Genomic DNA, 19,809 nt, shown 5'->3' with positions numbered 1-19,809 from the left:
CTTGGAGCCACCAAGGATATTTTGTCATAAATCCACTTTACAGCTTTCTCCTGATTCTTGTGGTAATGTGGGGCATGGTATGAATCAGGAGATGAGAGCAGCATGTAGCAGGGGCAATATGGGTGATTTCAATCTGCATATAGACTGGGTAAACCAATTGAGCACTGATCCTGTGGAAGACGAGTTTCTGGATTGTGTTAAGGATGGTTTTCTAGAGCAGTGTGTTGAGGAGCCGACTAGAGGACAGGCTATTTTAGATGTGGTATTATGTAATGAAAAAGGGCTAATTAATAATGTTGTTGAAAAAGAACATTTAGGGATGAATGACCACAAAATGATAGAATTTTACATTGTGCAAAATTTTTGGGTCATTGGGCGAGCATGGTGGGCGGGCCCAGGAGCAGCTGGGAAATGGGTGGCTGCCCGCGATCAGCTCCCCCGACTGTGATTTCATGCTGGTTGGCCAATTAACCGGCAGACGTCGTGAAACACACTCTGAAAGGCTGAGTGCTGCCGGGGTGGGGGCGGTAGGAGAGTGGGTGCTGAAGTCGGTGTGGGGGAGCACGCAATTAAAGCTCCCTGAAGGCAGTGAGCTGCATCAGGGAGCTGAAGAATTTAAAACTGTCACGACTGACTTGGGATAGTGCACTGTAATACCAAGCCCCACTGCTCCCTGAGCCAAGACAAATATGAAAAGTTTGACTAAACCACCAGATTGCCCCAATTCTACCTACCTGTTTAATTTAGGTTAATAGAATACGAGCACCTGTTTGTAAACTTAATAAGTAAATAACTGTTTATTAAACAAATTGTCTTTAACCAGTGGTAAAAGAAAAAAATATGAATGGCTTGTTAATATGGCAATCACCTTGTTAAAACCAATTGCTAGTTAAACAGGTGATGGGCATTGATTATCCTATCTAAATAGAATAAAAAGATACAGCTGGAAAACTTTGGGTGGAAGCTACTTGGAAATCAGTAGTACTGAGGAGTTGTTTTGAAAGTAAATCAGCTTGAACCAAAAGACCAGCCTGGATTAATTCTTCCACCACAACCTCTTATTGTGAGTAACATGGTAGCAGAGGATGAACTTTAAGCTTTGCTGATTGATTGCTATATATGAAGATTTCTGTCTCAATGCTTCGAGGGAAAAGAAGTGCACCGTTGCTGACAATTTTAAGTTATGGAATCGCGGAAGGATGGTGCAAAATCGCAAGCTTTGACTATCCATCAATTTTTTTCTGACTCTGAACCTTATCAGCAATGGAAGGCTGAAGTAGAAATGTAGACCTCGGTTACATCAATATCCTGGAGGAAGCAAGGTATGGCTTTGGTGTTATCATTACCAGCCAAAAGTAAGATAAGGAGTGAGGTATTTTCAGAGTGGAAAGTGGGTGATTGATCATGAAGAGGGATTAAACCTTCTGTTACAACTTTTGGATAAGTTTTACAAAAAGGATGAGTTATTGGAAACATACGAAGCTTGGATGATCTTTGATAGGTTTAGGAATTCAGATGATCAGTCCATGGAAAGAAGTATCATGGATTCTGATAAACAGTACAAGAGACTACAGAAATTTGAACATGAAATTCCAGAATCAGTATTGGCATTTAAATTACTAGACTGTGCTCGCATTTCCCATGTTGATAGTCTTTTAGTACTAACGTGAGTTCAGTTCTGGGGTCGTAAATGGTTGTAACCCACCCAAATTTGAGAGTTGGGACGAAAAGTGTGTCTGGATGGTGACCATAGGTGTTTAAACCCAAAAAATGTACGGGGAATCGGTGTTTTTGGTGTGATTCCCAGTATCATTATGTGATGAACTGCCCAAAGCGAAGGAATCGTGTTTTTGAAGTGACCCATGAGACTGATTTATCTAAAACCGAAAATGATGATGGTGACTGCCATGATGGAATTGAATCGATCACTGAAAGTTTGAATCCAGTGATGAGTATCTTGATGGTAGATTCTTTCAACTGTGCAATTCTTGACAGCGGTTGCACTTCCACGGTTTGTGGCATGGACTGGCTTGACAGCTATCTGGAGTCTCTCGATGAGGCGGAAGGCCAAGGAGTATGAAAGCTCTACCGCATAAGACCATCAGGAATACAGTTTAGACAAGGAGACATGGTATATTATGAAAGGGAAGGCCAGAAAGAGTGGAAAGGACCTGGCAAGGTAATAGGGAGTGATGGGGAAAGTAGTAACTGTGCAACACAGCAATCAAACTGTTAGGGTACACTCTTCATGGAAAGAGTTAGAAAATTGGAAGGAATTTGGGGTATATGCTGAAATACCTGACAGGGGACAGCCAGCTTTATCTCTCAGATGGATCTGTACAGAAAAGGCACTCCAAGACGGCACATATAAGGCCAAAGTGAGATTAGGAGCCCAAGACTTTGAAGATAGACTAGAAGATCAGGATGTCAGAGTGGACTTGCATACTGTGGGGAAAACGAGTTTGAAGATTTTTTTTAGCTATTTTGGCATCCTATTCCTGGGAGTGCAAATCAATTGATATAAAAGGCTGCGTTTTTACAGGGGGAGAAGTTTCAAAGGGAAGTTTTTTTGAAACCACCCAAAGAAGCTGGGGATGTAGAAGGAAAGCTATGGAAATTGAACAAGTGTGTTCATGGATTGAATGATGCATCAACAGTATTGTATTTTCCCATGAGGTCTGTCCTGTTGAAAACAGGTTGCAGTTAGTTAAAGGCAGACTCTGCGATGTTCTACTGGTACCATAAGGAGAAACTAGCTGGAATCTTTATCATGCATGTTGATGATTTCCTGTGGGGAGGCTTTGTAGGATTTGAACAATGAGTAATCGAGAAGATAAAGAAGGAATTCCAGGTTGGAAGTCAGGTTTCAGGGGCCTTTAAATACATAGGTTTAGACATTAAGCAGAGCAAGTTAGGAGTGATATTGAATCAAAAATCTTATCTAGAAAATGTTAATCATATTCCAATAACTCATGGTAGATCCTCACAAAAAGAGGATCCTGCTACCAAGGAAGAAACGGAACAGTTGAGAAGCTTGATTGGGCAGTTGAACTGATTGTGCACTCAGACTAGGCCTGATGCTAACTATGATGTGTTGGAGCTGAGTACCATGATGAAACATGCTACAGTTGAGCACGTTCTGAGAGCAAATAAAACACTTAAATTCTGAGAGATGTGTGCTCAAGTTTCCAGCCTTGGGTGATCCAGAAGATACGAGATTGGCATAGGAAGTATTGCTAAAAATGACCAATCTTCCAGATGAGTATTCCAGCACAGCAGGGTTTACTAAATTCTTGGTAGGAAAAAGTGATAAATGTTTCCCACTGGCTTGGGAGGCCAAGAAAATAAAGGGTAGTGAAAAGCACCTTAGCTGCTGAAATGCTAGCCTTGGTAGAAGCATTATATATGTGGGTTTACTTATCTAATATACTGACACAAATATTATATAAGGGGCAATGTGGGAGATGTTTGCCCATAGAATGATATGTTGATAATCAGTCTCTTTGGGACAACATTCATTCCACAAAAAGTGTCACTGAAAAAAGGCTAAGAATAGACCTAGCCAGCTTAAAGGGATATTAGAGAAGAGAGATCTCTGAGATAAAATGGGTTGACACAAGTCACCAACTATCGGACTGTTTTACAAAAATAAGTGCCGGCTCTAAGAAATTATTAAATGCGTTGGAAGAGGGGTGTCATATAATGATGCAATGAAAAAAAAAATTTTTTTGTTTTATAATTGTTTATATATGTGATAAAAGAAATTCAGGAATTATAGATGTGGAAATATGTGACATTATTTCCTTCTGTTTGTTTAAAATGTTCTTAAGTTTTTTTAAAAAAAAAGGGGAACCATGTGGCAATCACCTTGTTAAAACCAATTGCTAGTTAAACAGGTGATTGGCATTGATTATCCCATTTAAATAGAATTAAAAAGATACAGCTGGAACACTTTGGGTGGACTTGGAAGTCAGTAGCAGTGAGGAGTTGTCTTGAAAATAAACCAGCTTAAACCAAAAGACCAGCCTGGATTAATTCTTCCACTACAACCACTTATTGTGAGTAACAGTGCTAACTTTTAACTCTGCCCCTTAACCCCTAAGCACAAACACACATAAGACATACAAAACATGGTGAGATAAAACCGTTCAGTAGCACCAATCCGGAATATGGGATTAGATGGGTTGATTTTGATTGATGTCTTCCAAATTCCTTGCAGTACGTTGTAAATGACATGAGATGGTCTCCGAGCACTTTCAGTCTGTAGTTCACTGATTGAAAACTTGCTTTTCAATGTCTCTACTGGTGGTTTTCCCCTTTTCCTCTTGACATGGCTTTTCAGAGAGAGCAAGTTTGCAGATGATAAAAAGCTAGGCGGGAATGTGTGTTGTGAGGAAGATGTAAAGCGGCTACAGGAGGATTTGGACAGACTTAGTGAGTGGGCAAGAACATGGCAGTTGGAATATGATGTAGCAAAATGTGAGGTTATCCACTTTGGTGGAAGGAACAGATGCGCAGAGTATTTCCTAAATGGTAAGAGATTAGAAACTGTAGATGTGCAAAGGGACCTGGGTGTCCTTGTCTATAAGTCACTGAAAGCTAACATGCAGGTGCAGCAAGCCATAAGGAAGGCTAATGAAATGTTAGCCTTTATCGCAAGAGGATTTGAGTACAGGAGTAGTGAAGTTTTGCTTCAATTGTATAGAAGTTTGGTTAGACCGCACCTGGAGTACTGTGTGCAATTTTGGTCCCCTTACCTCAGAAAGGGTATTATTGCCATAAAGGGAGTGCAACAAAGGTTCACCAGACTTGTTCTGGAGATGACGGGGCTGTCTTATGAAGAGAGATTGGGGAAACTGGGCTTGTGTTCTCTCGAGTTTCGAAGAATGAGAGATGATCTCATTGAAACCTACAAAATACCCCAAGGAATAGACAGGGTAGATGCAGGTAAGATGTTTCCACTGGTTGGGGAGTCTAGAACCAGGTGACACAAAATAAGGGAGGAGCCATTAGGACCGAGATGAGGAGAAATTTCTTTACTCAGTGTTGTGAATCTTTAGAATTCTCTACCCCAGACGGCTGTGGAAGCTCAGTCATTGAGTGTGTTTAAGGTAGAGATTGATAGATTTCTGATTAACAATAACAAAGGGTTATGGGGATAGTGTGGGTAAAAGGGGTGTGGGACCATATGATCAGCCATGATCATATTGAATGATGGAGTGGGCTCAATGGGCTGAATGGCCTTCTGCTGTTCCTAAACTGGAAGAAGCTCTTCCATTATATTAACATTCTAACCCATGCAGGGGTACTATTTGGACATATGGCTGATGTAGATGTTGAGCAACAACAATGATTTTACAATCAAGAGATTAAGCTACATAATTGCGTCAGGAGTAGAATAGTGTATTGTTGTGTTGTCTCCTTCATATAACTCAATGCCTGATTCTTAGATATGTTACATGGCCTGTTCTGGGGACCACTGTCACACACGAGAGGTTGACTTCTCCACTTCTGCATCAAATTATTCATCTGCCATGCAGATTGTGCTGATGCAGTTTGGGTTCCCCAGGAAAAAAAAATTAAGTCAAGAATCTTTTGCATCAGATTTTTCACAAGATGTTTCTGATTTCTACTGAACTCCATTCAGCTTTCTAAGTTCGATCAGGGTTGAAGTTCAAGTGCATGGATCCAAAAGGGCTTGAGAGCAACTTCAAGCATTATGGAGGTCCTGGTGGATGGGGAGACGTTTGTTTCCCTCTATTCATTAGACTTCTCCGTGGGTGATCAGGCTGATCTCGTCTTCATCTTGGCAGCCACTTTCTTCAAGTGGTCATAGAGTATAGCTGGACCACATGCTAATCTTCCAAGATGGGCCAGAATGTGGTCAAGTCACACTGTATTGCTTCAAAGGGTGACTTTCAGGGTATGCTTGGCATTCTGTAATCAAAATGGACTGCACTGATTGTTTTGTGGGGGTTTGGCTTGACCTTCCGGAAATATTCCTCCATGGTTTTCAGCCCTCGTTCAAGATGAATTTAATGTCGTTGTGATGACTGCTTTCCTAGAACAAGATCATTCACATATGCAAATTTGTGCAACTTTGTTGGCGGCATGTCGCTGTTGTAGACATTGTGGAGTGTTGACGCAAGTACAAAACCTTGTGTCAGTCCGTTGTTGAGGAACTGGGATGCGTTGACTTTGTTATCCAAATTGGCGTATGGCTGCTTCTTGCTCTGCATCATCCAATGCAGAGTAATCCTTGGGAACTTCAGCATCAGTCCTTCAATTTGTACCATGGTGTAGGCTGTTGGCAGGCCTATAAAGGCTGCACTGGCCTTGGATTTATAATGGAATCCAACCTCTGTATGTTGCAAGGACGAAAATAAGGTTGGAGCAACTTCAATTAGAATTAGGCTGGAGTCCCACTTGTTCTATGGGAATCACTAACTTGGCGAGAGGGCTGCTTTTCCATAGAATGATATGTTCCAGAAGTTTATAGATCATACACAGGAGTAATATTGGTCTGTAGCTTTCCAGTTTATTGGCTGGCTTGCCAGTTTGGGTACTGCGGTGACCATCAGTGACCATCACCTCCTGCTATACTTTTGGAATATATCCGTCTTCCATGGTATTGATGTACACCTTGGATTGGAGTTCCTTGGGACCTAGTTGATGAAATTCCGGGGAATACCATCTCCCCTGACCACCTTCCCTTTCTTCATAGCAGCTAAACTGCTCTCCATCTGTCCTGATGGTGGGGTCTTGTGGAGCGTTTGAGCTCATTGGCTTATGTAGTTGATGATGGATCTCTTCTCACTGAGTATTTTCATTGAGCAATCCTTTTGTGCTGTCCACTAGTTTGGAGGCTTTTGAGTTGTGCTAGACTTTTGAGGTCCATTCCGATGGATTAGCAGCTCCCAAGATGTTCCAGGGACCAGGCATGGGGATGATCTTTTTGGTGGTGGAGCCATAAGGAGACCAGTGAACCTATAAAATTCCAGTATAGGGAAATTTTTTCACGGGTTACCTATTACAGTCTCAGTTGGATTTAGCCCAGTTTCACTGAGATTCGTTTCAACAGAGGGTTGGGGCTTTTGATGACGGCATGAGTGATGATGGGCCTAGGTTAGCTATTGGGAAAGTTGAGCAGTATTTTACGGAATGCGTGAAGCAAGCTCCCATGTTGATTTTTGGAAATGATGATGGTGAGGTCCAGGTTGTAGTCGTGTTTCCAGCAAGCGGAATGGAAAGTTGCTCACTGTTTGGATAAATGACCAATTACAGAACATTCATGGGTATGCAGATCATAAGATCCTCGCCATCTGCTGCATTTGTATAATAGCCCACGTAGTGTGATGCCTGTTAAAGTCAACGATGTATAGGGCTGAGATTGCTGCACTTGAGAACCATGGCTGTGGCCATTTCAAATTAGGGGCTTTGTGCACATTAGAAATGTGCAGCTCCCCTATCTTGATGGCAATGGTATAGGTTGTTTCTTCAGTTGGGGAGAAGGCATTGAAATCTGTGTAGCTTTCCTCATCATCTATAAGGCCAAACCATATTAGAGGTGGTAGTGGCTAGGTGTGAAGTTGTACCCATAGATATGGTGGTAGCTGGCCTTTTGGAAATGGAGAGGTGGGTTCTTGGAACATGAAGATGTCCTCATATCTTCAAGATGTTTGTGAGACACTTGTAGTTCACCGGCATAGTTTCTTAGTGTTGAGTTGGAGGAATCCTTGTTAGGTCTGTTGCCTGGCCCTAAAGGGCATCCTTATGGTGATGAGAGTTGTTGTTCTGAAGACTGGTAAGTTGCCAGGTTGATGATATTGATCATGATCCCTCTCTCACAGAATGAGCTGCATGACGGGTGCCATCTTCTACTTCAAACTCCTTTATGTCTCCTATGTCTTATAAAGTACAAGCTCGCTCATATTTCAGGTTTTGAAGACCAAAACGCTGTTTCTAAAATAGAAAATTGGAAGTATAAAGGCACATTATAAGCATACAAATTATTTAATATTTAATCTTTTGTCCAAAACCTATCGATCCAACATGATTTCTGTATCTAACAATAGGTTGTTGACGATGTGGAAGCAGCAAAACATAAGAAGGAACAGCTGGCCTTTGCAGATCCACTTGATGAAGATGAAGTCGAGAGAAAGGTTTTGACAGCAAAACCCACGTGTTTCTTAATTGTGGGAAAGCCAGTAAGCACTTATAGTTCTATCAAACAGTATTGAGCAACACTTTAAAATGGATGTCCATGGCAATTTTAGTAATGTTATTTGCAATTAGGAAAGGGTATTACAACCAAATATTGTAGATATGTATGTAATTAAGTGATGTTTGTACCTGAAACCACCTTTATTCCAACATTATTCAAGTTACGCATTATCAAATTTTTCTCAATTTAATAACTATTGCAGTCTGCAATAGCTTTAATAATCATAAATCAATAAATCCTAGAATGATAACTGACAATTTTTAGCTTTTTTTTTGCAGTGTGTTGGGAAAAAAACTTTGGCTAAAAGCTTAGCAGACACATGGAAGTCGATATTAGTTGAACGTAAGTATTAGATTGGATGTGGCTTTACAATAATATCTCTATTCTTTCAAAGTATTTGTTGTGATATATACTTGATGCTTTGATTTCAGCTCTGCAACTTATACAGGAGAACATTGATGAAAACACAGAAATTGGGCAAAAGGTAAAGAAATGCAGTTCTTAACCAGTATTGTAATAAGCCACACATTTCATTGCAAGGAAATAGAGAACTCTTTTTTATATAATGTAAGTTTAATTATTTAACAAGTTAGATTGTTTCAAACACTAACTTCATATGAAGCTGGGGTGTATGGGTACATGAAACAGAATCACTGAGCCTCATTGTGGTTTAAAGTGGAAAGTAAAATTTGAATAATCTATATATATTGTCAAACCAAAGATATTCACTATGATAGGTAATAACAATTGTTCAGTATTTTGCAAAGAGGTTATTCCTTCTCTCAAATATTGCTGTGGTTTGAGTCAATTTTTCATTGCTGACCTCTGTCTACGGAGCTCCATCAGAGTGGTAACTGTGTCAGTTCAATACTATTGTTCCAGACCTAAAGGAAAAATCAAAGACTGGCAAGATTTGGTTTCATTTATAAAAAATAAGTCTAAATTGCACAGCCTTTGTTTCTTTTTCATTTGATAATTGAGTCCAGAGACGTGTCTGCAAAATCACCTTGAAATTCCCATCTTTGCTAAACTTCTAGAGGTTTTGTGCCTTGTAATTCAGACATATGAGCATAAAAATTAGAAGCAGGAGTAAGACGTTCAGCCCCGATGGCTGATCTGATTGTGGCCTCAACTCTACTTTCCTGCCTACCCCCATACCCTTTGACTACCTTGCCGATCAAGAATCTATCTAACTTGGCCTTAAAAATATTCAATGACTCTGCCTCCGGAGCTGTCTGGGGAAGACAATTCCACAGACTAACTTTTAAAAAATATTCATTCAAGGGATGAGGGCATTGCTGGCTCGGCCAGCATTTATTGCCCCCGAGAAGCTGGTGGTGAGCTGTTGTCTTGAACTGCTGCAGTCATGTGGTGTAGGTACACCCGCAATGCTGTTAGGGAGTTCCAGGAGTTTAACTCAGTGACAAATGAAGGAATGCAATATATTTCCAAGTCAGGATTGTGATGGAGAGTATTCCATCACAATCTTGACTTGTGCCTTGTAGATGGTGGACATGCTTTGGGGAGTCACGTGGTGAGTTATTCGCCTTAGAATTCCTAGCCTCTGACCTACTCTTATAGCCACAGTATGTATATAGCTAGTCCAGTTCAGTTTCTATTCAATGGTAACCCCTAGGATGTTGATAGTGGGGGAATTCAGTAATGCCAATGCCATTGAATGTCAAGGGCGATGGTTAGATTCTCTCTTGTTGGAGATGGTCAATGCCTGGCACTTGTGTGACGCAAATGTTATTTGCCAATTGTTAGCCCAAGCCTGGATACAGTACAGTCCAGTCTTGTTGCATTTGTATGTGGGTTGCTCCAGTACCTGGGGAGTCGTGAATGGTGCTGAGCACTGTGCAATCATCAGTGAATATCCTCACTTCTGACCTTACGATGGTGAGAAGGTCATTGATGAAGCAGCTGAAGATGGTTGGGCCTAGGACACTGCCCTGAGGCACTCCTGCAGTGATGTCCTGGAACTGAGGTGATTCCAACAACCACCCTTCCTTTATGCTAGCTATGATTCCAACCAGTGGAGTGTTTTCCTCCTGATTCCCATTGAACTCAGTTTTGCTAGGGCTCCTTGATGCAACACTCGGTCAAATGCTGCCTTTATGTCAAGAGCTGTCACTCTCTCCTCACCTCGGGAGTTCAGCTCTTTTGTCCATGTTTGAACCAAGGCTGTAATGAGGCAGGAGTTGAACGACTGTGGCAGAATCCAAACTGAGCATCAGTGAGTAGGTTATTGCTAAGCAAGTGTCGCTTGTTAGCATGGTTGATGATCCCTTCCATTACTTTACTGATGATTGGGAGTAGACTGTTGGGGCAGTAATTGGCTGGGTTGGATTTATCCTGCTTTTTGTGTACAGGACATACCTGGACAATTTTTCACAATGCCAGGTAGATGCCAATGTTGTAGTTGTACTGGAACAGCTTAGCTGGGGGCACGGCATGTCTTCAGTACTATTGCCGGAATATTGTTAGGGCCCATAGTCTTTGCTGTATCCAGCCGTTTCTTGATATCATGTGGAGTGAAATGAATTGGCTGAAGACTGGCATCTGTGATGCTGGGGGACTCCAGAGGAGGCCAAGATGGATCATTCACTCGACACTTCTGGCTGAAGATTGTTGCGAATGCTTCAGCCTTATCTTTTGCACTGATGTCCTGTGCTCCCCCATCGTTGAGGATGGAGTTATTTGTGGAGCCTCAGTGAGTTGTTTAATTGTCAACCATCATTCACTTCTGGATGTGGCAGGACTGCAGAGCTTGGATTTGATCTGTTGGTTGTGGAATCGCTTAGCTCTGACTATCACTTGCTGCTTATGCTGTTTGGTATGCAAGTAGCCCTGTGTTGTAGCTTCACAGGTTGATTTTTTTATTTTTAGTTCTGCAAAGCTGCACTCTCTTTGAACCAGGGTTGATCCCCTGGCTTGGTTTTAATGGTAGAGTGGGGTATATGCCAGGGCATGAGGTTACAGATTGTGTTCCAGTACAATTTTGCTGCTTATGGCCCACAGCACCTCATGGATGCTGAGTTTTGGTTTGCTTGATCTGTTTGAAATCGATCCCATTTAGCACGGTGGTAGTACCATGCAACACAATGGAGGGAATCCTCAATGTGACAGGAATTTGTCTCCGTAAGGACTGTGCAGTGGTCATTCCTACCAACTGTCATGGGCAGATGCATCTGCAGCAGGCAGGTTGGTAAGGATGAAGTCAAGTATGTTTTTCCCTCTTGTTGGTTCCCTCACCACCTGCCAAAGACCCAGTCTAGCAGCTATGTCATTTAGGACTCGGCCAGCTCAGTCTGTAGTGGTGCTACCGAGCTACTCTTGGTGATGGACTTTGAAGTCCACCGCCCAGAGTACGTTCTGTGCCCTTGCCAGCCTCAGTGCTTCCTCCAAGCAGCGTTCAACATGAAGGAGCACTGATTCATCAGCTGAGGGAGGGCGGTACATGGTAATTAGCATGAAGTTTCCTTGCCCATATTTGACCTGATGCCATGAGACTTCATGGGGTCTAGAGCTGATGTTGAGGACTCCCAGGGCAACTTCCTCCTGACTCAATACCACTGTGCTGCCTCCTCTGATGGGTCTGTCCAGTTGATGGGACAGGACATACCCAGGGGTGGCGATGGTGTCTGGGACATTATCTGTAAGGTTTGATTCTGTGTATGACTATGTCAGGCAGTTGTTTGACCTGTCTGAGACAGCTCTCCCAATTTTGGCACTAGTCCCCAGATGTTAGCAAGGAGGACTTTGCAAGGTTGACAGGGCTGAGTTTGCTGTTGTCATTCCTGGTGCCTAGGTCAATGCTGAACGGTCCATACGGTTTGATTCCTTTTAGATTTTGTAGTGGTTTGATACAACTGAGTGGCTTGTTAAGCTATTTCAGAGGGCAGTAAAGAGTCAACCACATTACTGTGGAGTCTGAAGTCACATGTAAGCCAGACCAGGTATGGACAACAGATTTCCTTCCCTAAAGGACATTGTCATTAAAAACCCATCTGGTTCACCAATCAATAATGGTTCCATGGTCATCATCAGACTTTTAATTCCAGATTTTATTGAATTCAAATTTCACCACCTGCCATGGTGGGATTCAAAGCCGGCCCCCCCAGGGCATTACTCCGGGTCTCTGGATTACTGGTCCAGTGACAATACCATGTGTTCACCCTCTCTCCGCTGAGAGAAAAAAATTCTCCTCATCTGTCTCATGTGGAAGATTCCTTATTTTTAAAGTGTCCCATAAATCTAGTCTTCTCCCATAAAGGGAAACATCCTCTCAGTATCCATCCTGTCAAGTCCCCTTAGGATCTTATGTTTCAATAAGATCACCCCTCAGCCTTGTAAACTTGAATGGATACAGGTCCAACGTGACAAACCTTTCTTCATAAGACAACCCTTTCATCCCAGGAATCAGTTGAGTGAACGTTCTCAGAACTGCTTTTAATGCAATTCTATCCTTCAGTAAGGAAACCTAAATTGTACATAGCACTCCAGATGTCTCACCAACGCTCTGTACAACCGTTGCAAAACACCCCTGCTTTAATATTACATTCTGTTTTCAATAAACAGCAACATTCCATTTGCCTTCCTCATCTCTTGTGGTATCTGCATACTAACTTTTTGTGATGTACCTGGCCATCCAAATCCCTCTGTATCACAGAGTTCTGCAATCTCTCAACTTTAGTAGTATACTGCTTTTTTATTCTTCAGCCAAAGTGAAAAAGTTCACATTTTCCCACACTATACTCTGTCAATTTTTTGCATACTCACTTGAGTCTGCAAAGGAATATATAGTTATAAAAACAAAAATGCCTGGAAAAACTCAGCAGGTCTGACAGCATCTGCGGAGAGGAATACAGTTAATGTTTCGCGTCCGTATGACTCTTCATCAGAAATGAGGGAATGTAGAAATGAGGTGAAATATAAGCTGTATAAGGGGGGGTGGGGCAGGTGGAGCTGGATAGAGGGCCAGTGATAGGTGGAGGCAAAGGAGAGATTGCCAAAGATGTCATAAACAAAAGGACAAAGGGGTGTTAACGGTGGTGATATTAGCTAAGAAATGTGCAAATGGTGACATTAAGGGTAGAAAGCAGGACGAGCAAGTAACAGATAGCAATTTAGTCTACTGCATTCGCTGCCCCCAATGTGGCTTCCTCTACATTGGAGAGACCAAACGCAGACTGGGTGACCGCTTTGCGGAACACCTTCGGTCTGTCTGCAAGCATTACCCAGACCTCCCTGTCACTGGCCATTTCAACACTCCACCCTGCTCTCATGCCCATATGTCCGTCCTTGGCCTGCTGCAATGTTCCAGTGAAGCTCAACACAAACTGGAGGAACAGCACCTCCTCTTCAGACTAGGCATTTTACAGCCTTCCGGACTGAATATTGAGTTCAACAACTTTAGATCATGAACTCTCTCCTCCATCCCCAACCCCTTTCCGATCTCTTTTCCCTCTCTCTCTCGCCCGCCCCCCCTCGCCGTCTCCTTTTTCCCCCCCCCCTCCAATAATTTATATAGATTTTTCTTTTCCCACCTATTTCCATTATTTTTAAATGTATTTCCATCCATTGTTTTATCTCTACCTTTTAGCCTATTTCGATCCCTTCCCTCCACCCCACCCCCACTAGGGCTATCTGTACCTTGCTTGTCCTGCTTTCTACCCTTAATTAGCACATTCTTTAGATAATATCACCACCTTCAACGCCTCTTTGTCCTTTTGTGTGACATATTTTGGTTATCTCCACCTATCACTGACCCTCTATCCAGCTCTACTTATCCCACCCTCCCCTTAAACCAGCTTATATTTCACCTCTCTTCATTTTTACTTAGTTCTGTTGAAGGGTCATTCAGACTCGAAACATTAACTGTCTCCCTTTCAGCAGATGCTGCCAGACCTGAGTTTTTCCAGGTGTTTTTGTTTTGGATTTCCAGCATCCGCAGTTTTTTGCTTTTGTCATATTCTAATTTTTTTCCTCTTTTTTAATCATTGTTTGCTGGTTTTTAAATTCTGTCCTATCTTCTTAGATACTAACTAGGTACCACTACTCTTCACATAAGTGTATATTTTTTCATTCAATTTGAATCTATCTTTAACTTCCTCAGTTAGCCACAGATGGTATCTCCATCTCCTAGAGTATTTCTTTCTCCCTGGCATGTATTTTTGAGTGTTATGAAATATCTCCTTAAATATCTGTCACTAAATCCCTAACTGACCTACCCCTTAACCTAATTTCCCAGTTCACTTTAACCAGCTCTGTCTCAATACCCTTATAATTACCTTTTATTTAAGGTTAAAACATTAGTCTTGGACCAACTCTTCTATCCCTCAAACTGAATACCAAATTTGGTCATGTTGTGATCACTGCTACCTGGAGAAACTCCTTTACTATGAGGTCATGAATGAATCCTTTATCATTACACATCACCAGGTCTAAAAAAGCCTGCTCTCTGGTTGGCCCTAAGAACATGCTGCTCTAAGAAATTGTCCCAAAAACACTCTATGAACTCATCTTTCATGCTACTATTGCCAATCTGATTCATCGAATCATTATGAAGACTAATATCACCCATGATTATTGCCGTGCCTTTCTTACAAGCCCCCATTATTTTTTCCAGTATACCCCGTCCTACAGTGTAATTAATGGTTAGAGGGCTTAGTTCTCTCAGACTTCTTACCTTTGCTATTTCTTATCTCTACCCAAACTGATTCTATACTTGATCTTTAAAACTGAGATTATCTCTCACTATTGTACTAATGTCATGCTCAATTAGCAGAGCTATCCCTCCACTTAGAGTTCGAGGCAATCGGAAAGAGTCAGTATGGTTTTGTGAATGGAAAATCACACTTAACCAATTTATTGAAGGAGTAACATGCGCAGTGGATAAAGGGGAGCCTCCAGACATACTGTACTTGGATTTCCAGAAGGCATTTGATAAGGTGCCACATCAAAGGTCATTACAGAAAATAAAAGCGCATGGTGTAGGGGATAACATATTGGCATTGATAGAAGATTGGCTGGCAGAGAGCATGCATAAATGTCTTTTTTGGGTTGGCAGGATATGATGAGTGGAGTCCTACGGGTCTGTGGTGGTGCCTTAACTTTTTATGATTTACATCAATGACTTAGATGAGGGGAGTAAAGACATGGTAGCTAAATTTGCAGATGAAACAATGTAGGTAGGAAAGTATGTTGCGAAGAGGGCATGAGGTTGCAGATGGATATAGATTGGTTGAGTGAATGGGAGAAGATCTGGCAAATGGGGTTTAATGAGGGGAAAATGTGAAGTTGTTCACTTTGGCAGGAAGAACAAAAAAGCAGACTATTAAATGGAGAAAGGCTGCATAATTCTGAGGTACAGAGTGATCCAGGTGTTCTAGTACATGAGTCACAAAAAGTTAGTATTCAGGTGCAGCAAGTAATTAAGAAGGCTAATGGAATGCTATCCTTTATTATGAGAGGGATTGAACATAAAAGTAAGAATGTTATGCTTCATTTATACAAGGAATTGGTGGGACCGCACCTCAAATACTGTGTGCAGTTTTGATCTCCTTATTTAAGGAAGGATGTAAATGCATTGGAGGCGGTTCAAAGGAGGTTTACTAGATTGATACCTGGAATGAGTGGGTTGTCTTATGAGGAAAGCCTGGACAGACTGGACTTGTTTCCACTGAGTTTAGAAGAGTGAGCGGCGATTTGATTGAAGTATACAAGATTGTGAACAGCCTTGACAAGCTGGAAGTTGAAAGGATGTTTCCCCTCTTGGGTGAGTCCAGAACTAGGGGGCACTCTTTTAAAATTGGGTGTTGTCCTTTTAGGACAGGGATGAGGATGAGGAGAAGTTTTTTCTGAGGGTTGTGTGACTTTGAAACTCTCTGACTCAGAAGCTGATGGAAGTGGAGCCATTGAATATTTTTAAGGCAGGGGTAGATAGATTCTTGTTAGGCAAGGGAATCGAAGGTTATCAGGGTTAGATGGCAATGTGGAAATCGAAACACAAGATCAGCCGTGATCTTATTGAAGGCTCGAGGGGCCAAATGATCTACTCCTGTTCCTATTCCTTATGTTCTTTTCCGAGCTTCCTGCCCTTTCGAAATGTCAAGTACCCTTCGTTATTTAGGTCCCAGCCTTGATCGCATTGCAGCCTCTGTACTGACTATCAGGTCATTCTTATTTATTTCTATTTGAACTGACAATTTATTTGTTTTATTACAAATGCTAAGCGCATTGAGATACAGAGTCTTTAGTTTTTTACTATTTTTGTAAACTCTGACCTTAACCGCTGATGCACTCTTATGTTTGTAGGCTCTGTCCCTTCCTGCCACGCTCTGATTATCATTACCTTTATTGCCACCTTGCTCTCTTGCCTTGTCCTTTCTCTTTAATTTATCACGTTTTCCCTCACGTGACCCTTTAACCCCATTATTTAGTTTAAAGCCCTCTCCATACCCTAATTATAAAACTCGCCCGAATATTGGCCCCAGCATGGTTCAGGTGAAGACTGTCCCAACAGTATACCTCCCACTTTCCCCAATACTGCAGCCAGTGCCCCATGAATTGAAACCCATTTCTCCTACACCAATTTTTGAGCCACACATTTAACTCTGTGCTCTTATTTACTCTACACTAATTTGCTCATGGCTCAGGTAATAATTATCTTTGAGATTCTGTTTTATTTATTTGGCTCCTAGCTGCTCATACTCCCTAAGCAGAACCTCTTTCCTGGCCCTATTCATATCATTGGTACCTGTGTGGACCATGAGAACCAGGTCCTCCCCCTCTCACTGCAAGTTCCTCTCTAGCCCCGAGCAGATATCTCGAACCCTCACAACCAGGCAAGCAACACCGCTTCCTGGAGTTTGCTCTATGCTACGGAGAACTGTGTCTATCCCCCTGACTACACCATCCCCTACGACCACTACAGTTACTCCCCCACCACTTGAATGGCTTCCTGTACCATGGTGTCCTGGTCAGTTCGCTCATCCATCTTGTAGCCCCCTGCTCTCATCCATACAGGCTGCAAGAACTGCAGACTTGTTGGATAATTGCAAAGGCTGAGGCTTCTCCAATTTTATCTTTTCAATCCCCATTACTGCTTCACTTGCAGTCACATCCTCCGCTCCCTGACTACGGGCCAAATCAGAAGGCCCTAGCCTATGGGCTGTGACTGCTTTCTTGAACAAAGTATCAAGGGAACTTCTCCCCCACCTGCATCAGTGTCTGAGGCTCAGACACCAGCTCATTAGCTCTGAGCCTCAAGTGCCTCAAGCCATTGACACTTGTTTGACTTGGATCGCACTGTCCACAATATCCCACATACTGTAGCTGCAGCACATCACCTGCCCTGCCGTCTTTATTGTGTTTTAATTAACTAATTATGTTCTTAATTTCATTTTAATCAATGACTAATCTTGATTGTTTGTTTGTCTTGTTATTATTTCAATTAATGTTCTACTTGCCCCAATTGAAATTCCCTAATTTAGATAAGATAAATAGGAAATACTCTCTAACCAATTACCTACCTGCTTCCCTGTGATATCACACCTCGATTTTTTTCATTCCGAATGCAGACTTTGAGTGGCTATTGGTAGTGGCTAGCTGTTTTAACCCCACTGTCTCACTGTTTTAGCCAGTCTGTCTCTAAGTTTCATTGTTTAACTGCATTAAATATTGTAATTTGTGAACCAGATTTTGACACACATTCCCTTTTAGAAACATGCACATGAGAAAAACAGTAATACAGAGTGTATTGAAATCAAATTCATCATATTACTCTGCAGTGTTTAAGGGAGAGCAACTTTATTAGAAACCTGTATAATTTTACAGATATTCCTTTAGTTTCAGGAATGCCTACTTAGAGGTGAGAGTATTAATGAGGAGCTAGTAATGAATTTGATGTTGGACAAGCTCCGCTCTCCAGAGGTTGCTCATCGGGGTGAGTAAACACCAATTATTTGCATTCATATGGCATCTTTATTGTAGAAAAATCCTAAGGATCTTCACAGGGGGGAAAACAAATGACCAGCAATCTTTTTAGGAGGGTTTGGAGGGGTAACTGAAAGCTTTATCAAAGGCTATGTTTTGAGAAGGCTTTTGAAGATGGGAAATGACAGAAAGCTGGATTGGTGTGGGCACGTGTTCCAAAAAACTAAAAGCTGAGGAACCAAAGCCTGCCACAGTGATGCACTAGAACCAAGAGTCAGAAGGCAGTAGGATATAGTGAAGCATATAAGGTTGCAGAGAGAGGGAAGGCCATTGAAGTGATTTGTGGATGAAGATATGGTGCTCGGAAATTCCAGGAGCGGGCAAGAATGTCACTTTGGTGCTGGACCTTGAGACAGTGTCCAGATCTGCTTGCCTTCTGCCTCCTTTGTCCTGTGGGGCTAGGCTGAAGATGCAAGGCCGTTGCAATAGGAGGGCCAGTGCATGGACAGATTTAGGACATGATTGTGCCATCTCTCCTAAATTCCAGTTTATCCACCTTTGCATCTAATTTCCCAGTGAATACCTTTATAAAGTAGATATTTTTGTCAGACTCAGATGATCAAGGCAGAAGTGGTTTCTTAAAATGTAAAAAGGCTGTGGTTTTATTTAAGCTGAACAGGTTTTGCCCATAAATTTGCATTGTCTACACCGATTTCTTTTTATGTCTGTTTCCACTGTAGTTTAGAAGAGTAAGATGTGACTTGATTGAAACATATAAGATCCTGAGAGGACTTGAAAGGGTGGATGTGGAGAGGACGTTTCCCTTGTAGGAGAAGAGAACTAGGGGTCACTGTTTAAAAATAAGGGGTCACCCATTTAAAACAGATGAGGTGAAATTTTTTCTGAGAGTCATGAGTCTTTGGAACTCACTCCCTGAAAAGGCAGTGGAAGCAGAGTTTTTGAATATTTTTAAGACAGAGGTGGATAGATTCTCGGTAAGCAAGGGGGTGATAGGTTATCGGGTGTAGGCAGGATGCAGATTTGAAGTTACTGTCCGATTCGCCATGATCTTATTAAATGACGGAGCAGGCTCTGGGGGCTGAATGGCCTACTCCTGCTCCTTGTTTACATCTGTACATCCGAAGCCACAATCTTCATTCCCCATGGAGTGCTTTATCCTGAGGAAAACTTGTGAATTCCATTATGCATATTGAAAGATGAAGAGGAGAAAAGAGTATCAGGTGACTGGGTATTGCCCTTACAGAGGCACAGCGTTCCAACACTGTGGCCAGTAGGATATATAAACCCAGTTTCTTCTCCAATATTTCTCAAGAGTCTGTGGTTTAAATAAAAAAAACTCTGGAGGAGCTATGTTGCTACAGTCAAGAACTTTGGATAAAGACAGCAGCATGGAGCACTTTCAAAGTAACGGCTTTATACATTGGGGTCTTTGTCAGTAGCCACTGGAGACTTCTGCCAAATCAGCTAATTCACTGTGCATTCTTGCATCAGGAAAGTCATGGATGTCCACTTTACCAGGGTCTAGACCAGTGGTGGGCCACATGCAGCCCATCAGTGCTCTGAGTGCAGCCTGAGAGACATTCTTTTGACCATTGCCCATGCGCAGGGTTACCAGATACCGCTGG

At 42.0% G+C, this 19,809-nt stretch overlaps 1 protein-coding gene across 1 annotated transcript in view; it reads left to right on the top strand.

Moving 5' to 3' along the window:
- ak9 (adenylate kinase 9) overlaps positions 1-19,809 on the top strand; it is a 359,309-nt gene that overhangs the window by 9,242 nt on the left and 330,258 nt on the right. Inside the window, exons 2-5 of the mRNA XM_078542572.1 lie at positions 8,076-8,207; positions 8,503-8,566; positions 8,656-8,708; positions 18,077-18,173. Of these exons, the coding sequence (XP_078398698.1) occupies positions 18,125-18,173 (49 nt within the window). The 5' untranslated portion in view covers positions 8,076-8,207; positions 8,503-8,566; positions 8,656-8,708; positions 18,077-18,124. The remainder of the gene's footprint in view (positions 1-8,075; positions 8,208-8,502; positions 8,567-8,655; positions 8,709-18,076; positions 18,174-19,809) is intronic.

The sequence above is a fragment of the Cetorhinus maximus genome, chromosome 5, assembly GCF_964194155.1.
Source record: "Cetorhinus maximus chromosome 5, sCetMax3.hap1.1, whole genome shotgun sequence".
NCBI classification, from domain to species: domain Eukaryota; kingdom Metazoa; phylum Chordata; class Chondrichthyes; order Lamniformes; family Cetorhinidae; genus Cetorhinus; species Cetorhinus maximus.
Note: the sequence above shows the minus strand (reverse complement) of the source record. Positions and strands in the feature narration are given on the sequence as shown.